The 17,875-nt window shown below is 35.0% G+C and overlaps 1 protein-coding gene across 16 annotated transcripts in view; it reads left to right on the forward strand.

Moving 5' to 3' along the window:
- MATR3 (matrin 3) overlaps positions 1–13,104 on the forward strand; it is a 48,247-nt gene extending 35,143 nt beyond the window's left edge. For 14 of the 16 annotated variants that reach the window (XM_058541400.1, XM_058541419.1, XM_058541430.1 and 11 more), the window contains 12 exons: positions 869–910; positions 1,187–1,299; positions 1,556–1,608; positions 2,077–2,202; positions 2,885–3,010; positions 3,181–3,348; positions 4,301–4,432; positions 5,995–6,038; positions 6,144–6,519; positions 8,985–9,351; positions 9,847–9,968; positions 11,896–13,104. In XM_058541400.1, coding sequence (XP_058397383.1) covers positions 869–910; positions 1,187–1,299; positions 1,556–1,608; positions 2,077–2,202; positions 2,885–3,010; positions 3,181–3,348; positions 4,301–4,432; positions 5,995–6,038; positions 6,144–6,519; positions 8,985–9,351; positions 9,847–9,968; positions 11,896–11,946 — 1,720 coding nt within the window. In that variant the 3' untranslated portion in view covers positions 11,947–13,104. Of the gene's footprint in view, positions 1–868; positions 911–1,186; positions 1,300–1,555; positions 1,609–2,076; positions 2,203–2,884; positions 3,011–3,180; positions 3,349–4,300; positions 4,433–5,994; positions 6,039–6,143; positions 6,520–8,984; positions 9,352–9,846; positions 9,969–10,511; positions 10,591–11,895 lie in introns of all 16 variants that reach the window. The other 2 variants (XM_058541494.1, XM_058541504.1) reach the window with 2 other exon arrangements.
- Positions 13,105–17,875: the final 4,771 nt, after the last annotated feature.

Here is a 17,875-nt window from a genome sequence, read left to right on the forward strand (position 1 = left end):
ATGTAGAATAGATTCTTAAGAGCATTTTCAATAACTAATACATGCTCTAAAAACATAAAAGATACAGAAAGGGGGAGGGTCATTAGAAGTTAGTTGTCAAGCAAAATTCTTCAGGATGTATTTTTTGCTTTTGAGATACTCTGAGTTTAAGCTGCTATAATGAATTGACTTCCTAAAGAATCTCCCTGCCTAAGCAGCACACAGTACCCATTGTTCATTGGAGTGGCAGTTTTCACACGTGTCTGTCTCTGTTGGGGCTGTTCCTTCTTTCTAGTGCCGCAAGTCACCTCTACTTTTGGTATTTAATATCGGAGAAGGAAAATCTGTGGTCAGTTCTTGTTTCCCTATATAACCCACATTGCCAGTTCCTCGTGCAGCACTTTTCCTCCTTATGACTTAACAAATACAGGAAAAAAAATTTAATTAAAACACAGTCATGTGCTACAAAAGGACATTTTGGTCAATGACAGACCACATACACAACAGTGGTCCTGTAAGATTAGTACCATATAGCCTAGGCATGTGGTAGGCCATACTGTATAGGTTTGTGTAAGCATACTCGATGATGTTTGCACAATGACACATTTCTTAGAATGTATCCCTGTCATTAAGCAACACATGACAGTACATTTACTTTTCAAGCAATACAGAACAAGTTTATTCAATACATTTGAATTAATTTGAAGTTCTGAAATTTTTCTTTGGAAATATCTATATGACATGTTTTAAATTGTAATATTTCTAACACTTAGACTCTCATATAACTTTACTAATAAATAATCTCTAATCTCTATTTTAAAGGCCAAACAAGGCTACTTTGTGAAAAGGACAGTTTTATTTTAAAGTTAATTTTCTGGTCTTTTTAAAGCTACCCAGAATGGAATCCTGACAATGATACAGGACACACAATGTAAGTTAAAATTTTTAAGCTATTGTTTGTAAAGGAAATCAGTGTAAGGACTTCAGGTTAAACTCTCAACATTTCATTAAAAAAATTTTTTTCTGAGTTTCTTTATTGAATATGAAAGAATTTTTAGAAACTATGTAGTAAATTTTATTTTATTGATATTATAGATTTTTCCCTAGTTGCTTCGCACATAAATGTCCCCAAAGGGGTGTAAATGTTAATTATTTCTGATGGACCTGTTTATCAGATGTTTTATATTTTATGTCTTCACATTACTAGGGGTGATCCATTCATGTTGCAGCAGTCTACAAACCCAGCACCAGGAATTTTGGGACCTCCACCTCCCTCATTTCATCTTGGGGGACCAGCAGTTGGACCAAGAGGAAATCTGGGTGATTATAAAATTCATGTTACCTTTCCCTAAGAGCTTTTACCATAAACATTAAATGCAGTGATTATAGGCAAAAGAAGGCTCGTTGAAATGTTATTCAAAAATAACATTGCATGAAAAGACATGGTATGGTACTCATGATATTTTTAATTCCCCTTCATTTGTGTTTGAAAGATGTCCATTTTTCAATTAAAATAGCCTATTATAGCAAGTGTATTTATTACAAGCCTGAAAAAAATACTTTTTTTCCCATAAAGGTGCTGGAAATGGGAACCTGCAAGGACCAAGACACATGCAGAAAGGCAGAGTGGTCAGTAATGTAGCTCTTGCTTTTACTACATTTGCTTTTTGGAGGAATGTGATTTGACTGAAATCCTTGCTAATTGAATCTGTGTCACAACTCCTTATTATAGGACTGCTGTTGTTTGAAATCCGTCAGGCTCTTATATGACCATGATAAGAGCTAAAACTTTGTTATATATGCCCATAGGCTGGAGATCTTACCTTGATTCAGCCTTAAGAACTTTGCTCTCCAGTTATGTACACAGTATTTAATTTAAAAATCAGTGCAGAGACTGTTTTCTGAAACTTTTGAGATTTACCCCAGTGACATTTGATTTCCTCTGTAGTTTTTAAATTCTCTAGAATATTTATGAGTTGTTATTTTAAATACTTAATCTTTTCTGGTTAACTATAGACTATAAAAGTTCTAATGCATAACCTGTTTCATATTGCTTTTAAAGAGACTTATTGACATGATTTTTTCCCTAACGGATAGGAAACTAGCCGAGTTGTTCACATCATGGATTTTCAGCGAGGGAAAAACTTGAGATATCAACTGTTACAGCTGGTGGAACCATTTGGAGTCATTTCGAATCATCTGATTCTAAATAAAATTAATGAGGTATGAGTTGAAATAAAATATATGAATATATATATATAATAAACTAAAATATTTCCTAAAGGAATTTATGATTTTGTGTTAGAAAAAGAACTAAATGTAATCTTACATCATCATATGGAATGTAATAGAGGAAAAAGCCAATAGTTGGAGTATGTGAATAATAAATTCTAGTACAGTTGGCCATCCCTGTGTGTAACATATGAAGGGCCGACTATAGTCATTGTACTGTGCCATTTTATATAAGGAACTTGAACATTCTCAGATTTCGATATCTGAGGGGAATTCCTTGAACCAGTCTCCCTTTGGAGACCAAGGGACAACTGTAGTAATGGATTATTAGTAACTTTATAAATTGTGATCCTTAAACAGTAAAATTGTCATTATTATTTAACTGCTTTAAGGGCTGTAAAAGGATAATTCCTTGGAAAGCCATTTCAAACTTAAAACTAAAATGGTACCAATCATTATTTCAAATCCAGTAAGCATAGTAAATATTTTTAGTAGCATAAAGATGATAAAATCTGAGATGACCTTTAATAAAATAGCAAATTAATAATGTTAGTTTTTTGTTCTGCTTTTAGAGTCTTAAAAATGCTTTCTAATTAATGATTAAATACGTAAATATATCTAGGAAGACTTTGGACTTTTTTTTTTTTTTTTTAAGTTTTTTATGCAATTTCAGGCATTTATTGAAATGGCAACCACGGAAGATGCTCAGGCTGCAGTGGATTATTATACAACCACACCAGCATTAGTATTTGGCAAGCCAGTGAGAGTTCATTTATCCCAAAAGTATAAAAGAATAAAGGTAATACCTGTTTTTTCCAGACTTCTATTCACCAACCATTTAATACATCATTTTAATATTTAACTTTAGCTATTTAAAATTGTTACTAACTAGAATAATATTAACTATTAATAATTATAGCATACCTACCGACATTTGACTCGCACGTTTTTCTATTTATTAAATTAAAGAAACCTGAAGGGAAGCCAGACCAGAAGTTTGATCAAAAGCAAGAACTTGGACGTGTGATACATCTCAGCAATTTACCTCATTCTGGCTATTCTGACAGTGCTGTCCTCAAGCTTGCTGAGCCGTATGGGAAAATAAAGAATTACATACTGATGAGGATGAAAAGTCAGGTAGTAGACATGTAGAGGTTTTGAAAAAAATTATTTCTCAAAGGCTTGAAGATTTTTGTGTATATCCTAAGTTTTAGTGAAAAAAGCAGGGGGAATCATTTTATCTTCTTATAGATAAATTTTCTTAGCCAAACAATGATAAATAGTGATTTTCTAAGTCACAGTAGGTGCTTAAGGTATAAAGCATTAAATACTGAAAAGGATCAAGTGGAAAGTAAAGATCTCTTCTCTTGCCCAGATTAGTAACTCTACTTGTTTCCAGAATTTGCTCCCAAAATTCTTCCTGTGTGAATATAGGTATACTTTTTTTTTCTTGCTTCCACTAGGATTATATTGTACTGTTGCTCTCCACTTTATACATGGTTCCATTGGTAAACTTGAACAAATTTGACTTCCTGAGTTGATGGATATTTAGAGTTGCTAGTTTTTCTGGCTTATACCATTGGTGCTGCTGTGGACTTGGCAGCCTGTGAAGTTTTGCATATTTGTATGCAATTGAAGGATAAAATTTCAAAATGGAATTTTGGATCTTGATAATCGCTTTCTTCATTTTGATATTGTCAAATTGCTCTTCAAAAAATAGTACCAATTTATAATCACACCAGCATTGTCCAGGAGTGCTTTATTTTTTTCTTGTTAACTCTTTTGTAACAGCGTTCTGAGTTTGTATCCTTCCTGACTTTTATTTTTTTATTGATTTTTCTTTTTCTTACAATATTTTGAGTGATATCTTCTAAGCTTATTTATTTTTTTTGCAGAAACACTGCATATAGGTGGTTTAATACTTGCTACTTTGTAAATCTGACAGGTTGTCCTTATTTTATTGAGTGACTTCACTCTTAGCAGTGTCTCGGTGTTAAAGATTAAATTTTCCTAACAAGTGGATAGAAAAAATAATAAGCACCAAAGTTCTGTACAGTTCTTTGAAAAATAATATTCTATTTCTTTTAAGGCCTTTATTGAGATGGAGACCAGAGAAGATGCAATGGCAATGGTTGACCACTGTTTGAAAAAGGCGCTTTGGTTTCAGGGGAGATGTGTGAAAGTTGATCTGTCTGAAAAATATAAAAAATTGGTACTGAGGGTATGTAGTATGTAATTCATCCTCATTATAAAGTTTGTTTTCACACCACAAATATATATAATAAATATATATTATATAAAATATATATTTTTATAAATATTATATTTATATACTTATAAATTTATAAAATTTATTATATAATGATAAATATTATATATTATAAATATTTTTACATGCTAAGAATATAGGATTTGGTTATTGAAAGACAGCAACCTTTTCTCTTGTTCTGGTCATCTTCAGTAGCAGTAGTTTTTTAACTGGTATTCTGTAAGAAGTGCCTTTATTGCTTTTATCTATTGTATTTAAGTTTTATTTGAACAGAGTTCTGCTACCAAAATGTTTACAGTCATGGGTCACTTATGATGCGGTTACATTCCGAGAAATTTGTTTTTAGGCAATTTCTTTGTTGTGCGAACATCATGTAGAGTGTACTGAAGGGGAACAAAATTTGCCAACCCAAAATGTGTCTCTTTAACATGGGGATTATTTTAGGCTGATTGTTTTTGAGAAACAAAAGACTTAGGAAGTTTTTCTTGTTGCCTCCTCTTTAGCTGCCTAAAAGAATTCAGATTTAAAAAAACGTATCTCGGGTCCGGCCCCGTGGCTTAGCGGTTAAGTGCGTGAGCTCCGGTACTGGTGGCCCGGGTTTGGATCCTGGGAGTGCACCGACACACCACTTCTCCAGCCATGCTGAGGCAGCGTCCCACATACAGCAACTAGAAGAGTGTGCAATTATGACATACAACTGCCTACGGGGGCTCTGGGGAGAAAAAGGGAAAAAAAAAGGAGGAAGATTGGTGATAGATGCTAGCTCAGGGCTGATCTTCCTCACAAAAAAAAAAAAAGTGTCTCAGGAAGCCAGCTATCACCTTAGTATAACATGAACTAGGTGGTAGACAGGAACCTAGAAAAACCTGTTTGTTGGGCTCAGCTCTGTGTTCTGTTGTTTCTGTGTGGCCAAACACTTGTCTTCCAAATGTTTGCTCCTTTTCACCTACCTGTGAACTGCCTTCCTTCCCTTTGAAGCTGACTCTCCCCACCCCCAATATCTTCTTTTGTCTTTAGCTGAGGATGGTATTTAAGGTGAGGGGGCTTCGGCCATTTTGGTGAGTTACTTGGTCTTCTTGGGTTTCTCGCATGTATATATGTTATTAAACTTTTTTTCTCCTGTTAAGCTGTGTCATGTCAATTTAATTCTTAGACCAACCAGAAGAACCTAGAAAGATAGGGGAAAATTTCTTCTTCCCTTGCAGTACTTATACAAACCTAGATGGTATAGTCTACTGCACACCTGGGCTATGTGGTGCTAATCTTATGGGACCACAGTCACGTGTGCGATTCATCATTGACTGAAATATCATTATGTGTCCTAGCGACTGTATTATCCACTGCTCTATTGAAATGTTGATTGTAATGAACTGCTGGCTTTAGGCACCTTAAATTTGTAGGTATAGTTACGGGGATTGAATAAACTTAGTTGATTATTTAATTGGATAATTATGTTCTGCAAATGAATATATTCTAATGCAATTTTTTAACTTGTGCAAAATTTTGTCTTTTAGATTCCTAACAGAGGCATTGACTTACTGAAAAAAGATAAATCTCGGTAATTTCATGTGTGTGTGTGTGTGTGTGTGTGTATACACTAATATGTTAAAGTTTTGTTTTTCAACATAGGAGAATTAATTGAGGGGTATCTTTTTGATTTCAGAAAAAGATCTTATTCTCCAGATGGCAAAGAATCTCCAAGTGATAAGAAATCTAAGACTGATGGTTCCCAGAAGACTGAAAGTACAACTGAAGGTAAAGAACAAGAAGAGAAGTCAGGTGAAGATGGTGAAAAAGATACAAAGGATGACCAGGTAGAACAGGAACCTAACATGCTTCTTGAATCTGAAGATGAGCTACTCGTAGATGAAGAAGAAGCAGCAGCACTGCTAGAAAGTGGCAGTTCAGTGGGAGATGAGACAGACCTTGCTAATTTAGGTGATGTGGCTTCTGATGGGAAAAAGGAACCTTCAGACAAAGCTGTGAAAAAAGATGCAAATGCAAGTGCTTCAGCAGCTGCAAAGAAAAAGCTTAAAAAGGTAAAGGAAGATTGTATATTGGCCTGTTTTAATAGGAAACTAAATTAAATGTTTCAGATTATTTACCCTAGCAGGGTCAGATTAAAGAGAATTAGTCATTTAGAAAAAAATCAGAACCATAATATAAACATTTAAATTTAAACTCTGCAATAAATAGATTGAATAGAATTTTTTATTATAGTTGCAAAAAACACGTCAGTTCACAAAGGGAACTTTTTAGTGATGAAGGAGAAAGACTTAAAACTATATATTTCTGTATTATAGTGGTAGTGTGTAAGTACTGGTAGGCAACCTTATATAGTTCAGCTTGTTTTTAAAAAGATGGGGTATGAGTTTACAATAAGTTAACTGACCCAAGATACTTTTTAAAACATTTTGCCACTCGTTCAAAACTTGTTGAAGAATTTTCCTGTTTGAGAAAAACGTAAGCTTGATCAGATACTTGAATAGCTTTTAAAACATTTTTCTTTGAACATGTCACATATAAGAACATACAAGGTGAATATAAATATAAAAACACATACATGGTATAAAGAATAGTAAAACAAAAAACCCATGGTGTGTTGACTACCTACATTAAGGATTTAGAGCATTAAAATGCCTTTGAAGCCCCTTATGTTAAATGGCTCTTGAAATGAGATTTTTGTAATCCTATTCCATTGGCTCCTTATAAACACTTAACTGTTAGAAAACTAATATTTACCTCCAGATTTTGATGGCTTAGTCAAATAACATAGTCTTTTTTCTTTGTTGTTCTTTTGTTTTTTGTGTGTGTTTTGGTTTTTTTTTGGTGAGGAAGATCAGCCCTGTGCTAACATCTGCCAATCCTCTTTTTTTGCTGAGGAAGACTGGCCCTGGGCTAACATCCGTGCCCATCTTTTTCCACTTTATATGGGACGCCGCCACAGCATGGCTTGACAAGCAGTGCATCAGTGTGCGCCAGGGATCCGAACCTGGGAATCCCTGGCTGCCGAAGCAGAGCGTGCACACTTAACTGCTGCGCCACTGGGCTGGCCCCCAGATAACTTAGTCTTCAGGTTATTTCTCTGGCTGAAGTGGATGATTGTTGTGTAATGTGTTTGCACTCTGAAGAGCTGGTAGTTATTGAGCACTTATTACATGCTATAAATTTTTGTAAGCTCTTTGTGTGTGTGCTAATTAACTTAATCCTCACAATAACCATATGTGGTAGAAACCTTCATCATCCCCATTTCATGAATGAGGAAATTGAGGCCTGGAAAAGTTCAATAAGTTTTCTGTGGTCATACTGCTTATAAGTGGCAGAGCCAAAATTTAAACCTTAAGCGGTCATGCTCCAGAGCTTGATTTTTTAACCACTAACCTATTTTAGACTGTGTTTTCTGTTTTTTTCCCCATGGGAAAGAATTGCCCTGAGCTAACAGCTAACATCTGTTGCCAATCTTCCTCTCTCTCTTTCTTTTTCCTTTTCCTCCCCAAGGCCCCAGTACATAGTTGTATATTACAGTTTTAAGTCCGTCTAGTTCTTCTATGTGAGCCGCTGCCACTGCATGGCTGCTGACAGACGAGTGGTGTGGGTCCCGCCCCCTGGAACTGAACCCAGGCCACCAAAGCAGAGTATGCCAAACTTTAACCACTAGGCCATCAGGGCTGGCTCTAGACTGTTCTCTTAAAAAAGAGTTATATCATGAGATACTGTCTTCCAAAGGATGTCATTCAACTACTTTTATCAAATCAGTTCTTTGATACATTCCCCTGCAGCATAGTAGCCTGAGAAAGTGTAGAATATGGATGTCCTTATATCATTTATTTTCTGCTCTTTCTGTGAGGCAAGGCTTTGATTATTTAGTTTTAAAACTTTTTTTTTTTAATTTTATTTATTTATTTTTCCCCCAAAGCCCCAGTAGATAGTTATATGTCATAGTTGCACATCCTTCTGGTTGCTGTATGTGGGACGCGGCCTTAGCGTGGCCAGAGAAGCGGTGCATCGGTGCGCGCCCGGGGTCTGAACCCGGGCCGCCAGCAGCGGAGCGCGCGCACTTAACCGCTCAGCCACAGGGCCGGCCCTGATTATTTAGTTTTAAAACAAAGTTGTTTGGGGCCGGCCCCGTGGCTTAGTGGTTAAGTGCGCGCGCTTTGCTACTGGCGGCCTGGGTTCGGGTCCCATGCGCGCACCGATGCACCGCTTGTCTGGCCACGCTGAGGCCGCGTCCCATATACAGCAACTAGAAGGATGTGCAGCTATGACATACAACTATCTACTGGGGCTTTGGGGGAAAAGTAAATAAATAAAATTAAAAAAAGAGAAAACAACAAAGTTGTTTGTTAAAAAAAAAACAAACAGTGATTCTGGAAGAGAAAGGAAAAAGTCAATATTTTGAGAGGATGAATAAAGACAAAGACGCTATCTCTTTCCCTTCAAGTAAAGCAAATGGAAGGGATGCTGCAGGATAATTGTTGCAGAGTAAATTTGTCTTTCTTAACAGCGTCGTTTCCCAGGGAGTATGGAAGGTTTTGTCACTCTAGATGAGGTTGGTGATGAGGAAGATTCGGAACTTCAGAAACTTCGTAAATCAGGCATGGCATTTAAATCTGGTGACAAAAATGATGATGGTTTGGTTGAAATTAAGGTGGACAAGATCGAGGAACTTGATCAAGAAAACGAAGCAGCGTTGGAAAATGGAATTAAAAATGAGGAAAATACAGAACCAGGCGCTGAATCGGCTGAGAATGCTGATGATCCCAACAAGGATACAAGTGAAAATGCAGATGGCCAAAGTGATGAAAACAAGGAGGACTATACAATCCCAGATGAGTATAGAATTGGACCATATCAGCCCAATGTTCCTGTTGGTGAGATTTAAGGCTTTGTTGTTCCCTTCTCACCCTCCCCAAACTCTTACTAAATAAGGTTTTTAAATTGGTCTTACATAAGCTCTGCTAGCATCTTAAATTTATTTCTGTGCAGAATAATTTGTAAATCTTAATCGATATATTCTCTTTTCCTCTTACCCATGTCTCCTGATTTTGTATTATCTTTTGTTATCATTCCACAGTATGTTCCCTTTTCTCCTCAGAAAGGTTTCTGAGAATTTCACATTGCTTTTTGTTTTGTTTATCTGTTCTATTTCTGCCTTTTAAAGAGTATAACTAGGTGGGGCCTCAAACATCAATTAAGTACAAACTATTAACTAATAATGTCATGGTTTTTTGTTTTGTTTTAGCTTAGGCCATATTGGACTTCTCACAGGTGTTATTCAGATTATATTGACAGAAAAAAAAGATTTGAGAACGCTAATTAAAATCTTCAGTTTACTGAATTTGTAAGAATGTATGTTTGTGTTCTAGGTATAGACTATGTGATACCTAAAACAGGGTTTTACTGTAAGCTGTGTTCACTCTTTTATACAAATGAAGAAGTTGCAAAGAATACTCATTGCAGCAGCCTTCCTCATTATCAGAAATTAAAGGTAAGGCTGAATCTAAAAGAGTAGAGTTCTTTTGTGAAAACTAACAAATTACGTAAATTTATGGAAAGTAAAATGTGTACAATACCTTCTACGGACCCAGCACGATGCTTTATCCTGGAGCTAACATTTTTCTTTCTTTATTGATGGGCCTTGAACAGTTTAATGAATTCCAGAAACATCTATTGAGCTTCTTTCTATAGAACACTCAAATGATGATAATTTAGTAATTTCTAACCATGTTATAAATTCTGTGATATAATTAATGTTAAGTATTCTCAAATGAATGTTTTATTAATTTCTCTAATTTGGAAGATACTGGAGGCCTGAAAGCCAAGTGGAACAATGTAAAAGCTTTTCCAACTTTATAATGTGCCACGTCCCTTCATACTTAATGACTTTATATTGACTTTAAATGATTATTTATTAATGACACTTCAGTAAGTTTTATGACCAACAGAATATAAAGATAGAAGGATGAATAAATGAAGCACAACATAATAATAACAAATTCCTATTTGAATATTTTGAAATTATGTATTTCAGTTAGTGCCTTCTTGGAGGACTAAGTATTGAAATAGATAATGGGAAAAACTTGAAAGTAGGAGTTAAAGAATTCATAATGGTAAATAACTTGGTTTTTTTTTTTTTTTTACACTGTTTTATAATGTAAAGTTATTAGAGTATTCAGTCATCAAACATGTTCTATATGTTATCTAGATGGATAAGATAGCCTTGAATTTAGAAAATAATTCCCGTTCTTGGCTGTATCACTTGTTATAAATGTGAATATTCTTCGCTGCCTATATGTGTCTTACCATTATGGATATGAGAAAAGAATGGTGGTTATTTTCAACGGTAGCAGCAATTTAATAAAAATGTTTTATCTGCCTTGATATTAAGCTGTTTGGAGGCAGAAACTACACGTATTACCTAGAAGAGTACTGAAATAATTTAAAAGTGGTCTTTAGGTGCTTGACTTTATAAACAATATTATGTCTTATAATAGTTTCTAGCTATTCTGATTTTCTAGATACTTGTGTTGGAGGTGGTTCTCTTTATTATTTCCTTCTATTTTAATGGAACTTGATCAACTTCATTAAGTTATTATGCAATACAGTATCTTGCTAATGATAAACGAGTTGATACTTTCTTAATTGGGTTTTCCCCCCTTTTTAAGGGTATAATGGCTTTTAATCCTCTCATCAATTTGCAATAACTATAGAGTTGATAAATTCCAGCCAAAATAAACTTCCGGTTTTCAGATTAGATTTTTAATTTTTTTTTGTTTTCTTTATGTCTTTTTTTCTTTTTGTACTTCTGTTAATATGTTAACAGATCTCTGGTGTCCAGGAACTCTAGAAGTTACAGGTCTAATACAGGGGTCAGCAAGCTACACTTGTGGTCTGCTTGCTTTTGTAAATAAAGTTTTATTGGAACACAGCCAGGATCATTTAAGTATTGTCTATGGCTGCTTTTATTGGTATAAGGGCAAAATTGAGTAGTTGGAACAAAGATCAAATGGCCCACGAACCTAAAATATTTATTACTGACCCTTTAAGGTAATGTTTGCCAACTTGCTTTAGTGGAGGGGGCATTGAATAAAGGCACATCATTTTAACTAGTCTATGTTCTTGGAGTAGCAGGAGTTCTTCTATGGTCTTTGTTTTCTTATCTCTGTTAGTGTTAATTGCACATTGAAATAACTTTTTCGCATTTTACCATTTTTTCCCATGCCTTATTGTGGTGTCCTGTGAACCAGTTTAGTTTTGTCCACTGACTAATAAAAATAGCTGAATCTTAAAAATGTTGATAAGGTTGTAGTTAAATTACACTTAAGTCTCTAAACTTGGATAGAATATTTTGGAGTTAATCCTTTTGTTATGTTTCTTACATGACTTAATCCCTGTAATTTTATTTTTCTTGTCAGAAATTTCTGAATAAATTGGCAGAAGAACGCAGGCAGAAGAAGGAAGCTTAAGATGTGCAAGAAGCTTAATGATTTCAAAGAAAATAATGGTTCTTTGTTTTTAATGTTAACCTTTTTTAAATATAATACTGATAGTTAGAAGAAAACTATTGTACTCTTTTGTTTTAGTGGAAAAATAATAGATGTCTGTTCATGTGTTGTGTAATAGCAAAAATACATACACGGTTAAGTTAATGAAGAACTGTTTTTGTTTTATCAGAATGGTAACAGACAGAAGTACTTCGTAGAGACTGACTTTGTAAGCTACTTAAGACAACTTGCACCACTAAGAAAAAGATGCATAGAACCATTGAGAGAAATGAAATTGAGTAGTTCCGAGCTTCAAAGAAATGTCAACTTTGATTCCATTCAATAAAGAACAAAACCAGTTGTATTTTTATTACTTTCATCTGAAACATTCCACATTTTAATCTGAGCCTTGCAGACTTTTTATTTGGCGTTTGAAGCTTTTTTGGTTGTGTTTCATTTTTGGAGAACTTCATTAATGTCAGATTGGCAATTAAAATACAGGTGCAGTTTTCTTTTAATGTCATGCTGTTGTTTAGGTAATAAGATATATTAAGTAACTGGCTTTAGATTTTGTAATTTTTTCCCTAAGTTCCTGCTAGATTTTGTATTCTAGTAGTCAATGTATTTTCAGTGAAATGTAAAAATATTCCCGTTCTCTTTGACCAGTATTAATTCCTTGAGATCTTATTGCTTGTCACTTGAATCCTGTAGCTGTCATACATCTGGTATAAGCAACATTTGATTTTTAAAGTGTGTAGACCATCTCTTCATATTGTCAAGATGTAATTTTACATTTCTGCATTTTAAAAAGTTTGACCATAATCTAGGCGCACGCTTCTAATTCATATACCTGCACATGTGACCTTTGTGAACAGAAATTTGCATGTATAATCTGTGTTTACTTGTAACTTTCTGGTTATGTACTGCTTATATCTGTGGATTCAAGTTTCTGAAGTGAATACCAATAAAAAACCTAGGCCACGTTCATTGGTTATACATGTTTGGAATGTTAACCAATATATTTGTCAGTTGTGTTTATTATTCACTGTTAAACTTTTTTGCATGCTTTAACAAATTACTACATTTTTAATCTGAAGTGTTCTAAAAACTGCTACTAAAGATCTGAGTTTTAAAATTTTTGGTGCTGGTGGATTTCTTGTTCCTGTTACATAACTAAAAATGGGGCTATTCATGGTTTCTTTTAAACCCTGGGAGTTTTATGTTCTAAGCGTAAAGCAATAGCAAAAGCTCATGTTTAGACATGTCTAAGTACTTAACAGTAAAATTGGAAATAACATGGAATAGCAAGAATTAATTCTACCAGCCTTTCAAAATATGTTGGGATTCTTGGTATAAGGGATTTTCTGTTGTCAAAAAAACAAATTTTTAAAAAATTAAAAAAAAATAAGAGGGATTCTCTTTGAATCTCTTAGGTCCAAGTATATTAAAGGATATATCAAATAGTTGGATAAAATGTTACAGTCTGCCTCTGAAGGGCAGGTGACATTTTTTTTAATGTGACATGCACAAAAAATCCTTGCCAGTTTAGTTCCGAAGTTTAATTTTGGCCTTTACTAATTACCCACTTTTGCTTAATTCCAACTTAACTAACAGCAGCTACATAAAGCATTATGTGTACAATGGAATCCCTATTGTTTTCTGTCAATGATAGCTGTTTTCCATAGGTCCTACTTTGTTGGATGTACCGAGATGTAGAAGAGAATGTTAATATTTTCATTTGATAGCATTTAGGAAGCAGAAATTCTCATAAAGAAGCTGCTAGTGATCAATAAATCTGTAACAGCTATTTCCCAGAATATGGCAAACCTTTATTTAAAAGGAATATTTCCATCTAAACATACTGTAAAATTTAAGAACATTTTTCCCCACCATTTTATCGTTTTGTTTAATCTTATGTAAATCCTGTGTGAGGGAAAGTTTTAGAAACGTGTTGTGTTTGTTTTACAATTTTTTTTAGCCCATTGTTGATAAATGAGGGATCTGAGAATGACCTTGGTAAGGCTTGAGTTGGCTAGCTGTAGTATTGATTTGAGTATTTATCCTAAAAATAATTTCATTTAAAATAAATTTTTTTAATGAGGAAGGTGACTTAAATGGTATGACTGTAAAGAACTTTTAAGGTTATATCCATTCTCTGAATTCCTTCTAAGAGGGAAAGGTTCCCTTACCCCCTTTTTTTAGGGTGATGGGACAAGAAAGGAAAGTATACACTGTTAAATATTATGGCAAGTATTAAGGTTATAAAAAGGGAAGAGTACACATTTTTTGCCTAGTGTTCACAATGGATTTTTGGTGACTCTGAACAGTAAAATATAACATTACCATGAGTAAAAATTTTGACAAAAGGCTCATGGTATGTAATGGAAATCTGCAGGAATATTGCAGAACATTTTTTTAAAATCAGATTAGTAACGAAAATGTTTGGTAGAGTCTTTGGTTTATTTAAGATAATTTTCACTAGGGGTAGGAGCAGGTCTGTGTACTTTCCTTTGTTGGTCTCCATCATAGAATATGGTTTAGGATAGCTGAAAGCTCAAGTACTGAATGGTAATGAATTTGAGATTGTATTCCCTGGCAAGGACCCTGAGCTGTTTGTTGGGCTGTGGTTAAAGTGTCTCTCTACTCTGTTGCAAGTCCTGTGACTGTCAGGGGTAAAGCCAAGATCCTTAGAATCAACACTAGTGTACAAACGAAATGGTTGTGTGAATTCCTTTAGACTAGTGGTTCTCAAACATCAGCATGCATCAGAATTACTTGGAAGCTGCATTAAAATATTGCTGGGTCCCACTCAATTTCTGATTTGCTAGGTTTAGGGTGGGTCTGGATAACTTGCATTTTTAACAAATTCCTAGGAAATGCTGATGTCAAGGCTAGAGGCCACACTTTGAAAATGATTGCTTTACCTATAGCTGAAGAAGTGTTTGCTAAGCAGTTGTATTTAGATGCCTGGTTTAGATACTAGTGAAGTACTGTTTTTGCTATTCCAAACCTAAAACTAAGGGAAACAGTGGAAAATAATGTGCAAAGCATTTAAAAGAATCATCAATGGGAGACCCCACTTCAGAGCCCTAGATACTGCTGTCCCAAGTCTATCCTTTATCTTTTGCTCAGAATGTTAAAAAAGTCTTGGACGTTTCTGGGCACCTGATAACAAACTTTCAAGGAAGGCTAGTGGGGCAGAAACATGAAGTCTTGGGAATTCTCCATTTTGCCTCGCCAGATGTTTTTTTTCCACTTTGTTTATCCTTTTCTACTGTGTACCACTCTTAATCACAACAAAGGAACCAATGAAAAAGCTTGATAATTTTGTTGACGTTTCAAGTGGACAGCAAAATGGAAATAGCTACCTCTCCTCACTTGGGTACATCTAAATGCTGGGTGATAAACTTTATAGTTGATACTTGGGTAGAGCTCAAAGTACTAATTATTAGGTAGAAGTCTGAAGCTATAAAGAGATGATATTACTTATGGGGATTAGATTGAAAAAATTCTGGGTGAGAGGATTATCAGAAGGTAGTATACAACTGATTTTTTTCTTTCTGGGAGAGTCGCCCTGAGCTAACATCCGTTTGCAATCTTCCTCTTTTTTTTTTTTTCCCCCCTCCCCAAAGCCCCAGTACATAGTTGCATATTCTAGTTGTAGGTCCTTCTGGTTCTATGTAAGCTGCGGCCATTGCACGGCTACTGACCTATGAGTGGGGTGGTTCCACGCCAGGGGACCGAACCTACGCCGCTGAAGTGTAATGCCAGACTTTAACCATGAGGCCATCAGGGCTGGCTCCGATTGATTAAAATGACTATATTAACATAATTATTAAATTAATATTTTTAGCCCTAGCCTTTCTTTGAACTTAGTAGTTCTAGCCTTAGAAAGTTTTATAATTTCCACAGAATTTAAGAACTCTGTAAAGCCAGATGTACAGTAGGGAATAGGAAAATTAGGTGAAAATGAAAGGCAATCTATTAGGTGTAGTAGACAAAAGTTGATGAACATATGCCCACCCCAATAGCATATGTAAATTTAGGATGAAAAACTGGCATTAGATACAGGTTAAGTAACCTTTCAACCATGATATCATTGTGCTTCATACATGGTAGCATTGATGAGGTATTGATTCTATGGACCTGATCCAAATAGGATATACCAAGAGCAGCGGGAATGTCCTTTTGATTAGGACAAAATACTCAAGTTTCAGTCATTGCACCTGCCTATCAAAAGCCAGACTAATTCCTATTTGCTCAACTTTGCCAGAGTTGTTAAATCAGTGGCTTCTAATGGGCTATTTGACTCACCCTTTTGCAAAAATCTTCACCTATTCCACATCTACACCTTATTTTCTAAATCCTGCTCGTCCTGCCTACTCAACCTATACAAATTTGGTACACCTTTTAAGTCAGACTAATTTTTAAAAAAATACACAAGATTTACCATCTTAACCATTTTTAAGTGTACAGTTCAGTGGCATTAAATACATTAGTAATGTGCCACTATCACCACCATCCATCTCCAGGACTCTTCATCTTACAAAACTGCAACTCTGTACCTATTATACAATAACACTCCTTTCTCCCCTCCCTCTAGCTCCTCACAACTATCATTACAATTTCTTTATGATTTTGACTACCTCATATAAATGGAATCATACAGTCTCTTTGTGACTTATTTCACTTAACAATGTACTCTAGTTTCATCCATGATGTAGCATATTGCAGGATTTCCTTCTTAAAGGCTGAATAATACTCCATTGTATATACTTCAATGTATATACCACATTTTACTTATCTATTCATCCATTGATGGACACTTGAGTTGCTTGTCCATTTTACCTGTTGTCAATAATGCTGCTATAAACATTGGTGTACAAATATCTCTCCGAGACCCTGCTTTCAATTCTTTTGGGTATATACCCAGAAGTGGAATTACTGAATCATATGGTAATTTTACATTTCCACCAACAGTGCACAAGTGTTTCAATTTCTCCACATCTTGCCAACACTTGTTATTTTTTGTTTATTTGATAGTAGCCATCCTAATGGGTGTGAGGTGGTATCTCATTAAGCTTCACTAAAACAACTTTTCTGGGAAACGATCATGCCAGTTACTGCCTTGTAGGCATTCAAAGTTTGTTAGATAAGGGCTGGCCCTGTGGCTTAGCGGTTAAGTGTGCGTGCTCCGCTTCTGGCAGCCCGGGTTCAGATCCCAGGCGCGCACCGGCGCATCACTTCTCCAGCCATGCCGAGGCCGCGTCCCACATACAGCAACTAGAAGGATGTGCAACTATGACATACAACTATCTACTGGGGCTTTGGGGGAAAAAATAAATTGTTTAAAAAAAAAAAGTTTGTTGGATGATGCTTTGTCTCACCTGAAGTGTAAACATTTAGAGCAGGGGCCACTGCTTACCCCCACAATTCTAGGCCTTTACTCAACACACAATAATGCTTCCACATGATACAAATGAGCATAGGCACAAGGCCATTACCAAACAACTATAGGAACATATGTTAGATTTTATTCGAGGTGTGATTTTTTTTTCCTGTTTATAAATTCAATTCAGGCTTTCATAGAGAATTCAGACAATATAAAAATGTATACAGAAGACAGTAAATCTTCTTAAATCTGACCACCTAGAGATATTGCTATTATAGATATTGCTATTCTACCAGATATTTGCATTTATACCCACGCATGCCTATGTCTACATATATAATTTTAGAGGCTTATTTTTTGCAGCATGCTTAAAAAAAAAAGACATAAGTATAATTCCATAACAATGAATATACATCTTTTTAATAACTAATGTTTTATTCTGTTATACCATAATTCATTTAACCAATTCCCTATTGATAGGCTTTTAGGTTTTTTTGATTGATTATAACATAGCTATGA

This window comes from Diceros bicornis, chromosome 1, assembly GCF_020826845.1.
Source record: "Diceros bicornis minor isolate mBicDic1 chromosome 1, mDicBic1.mat.cur, whole genome shotgun sequence".
In the NCBI taxonomy this organism is placed as follows: Eukaryota; Metazoa; Chordata; class Mammalia; order Perissodactyla; family Rhinocerotidae; genus Diceros; species Diceros bicornis.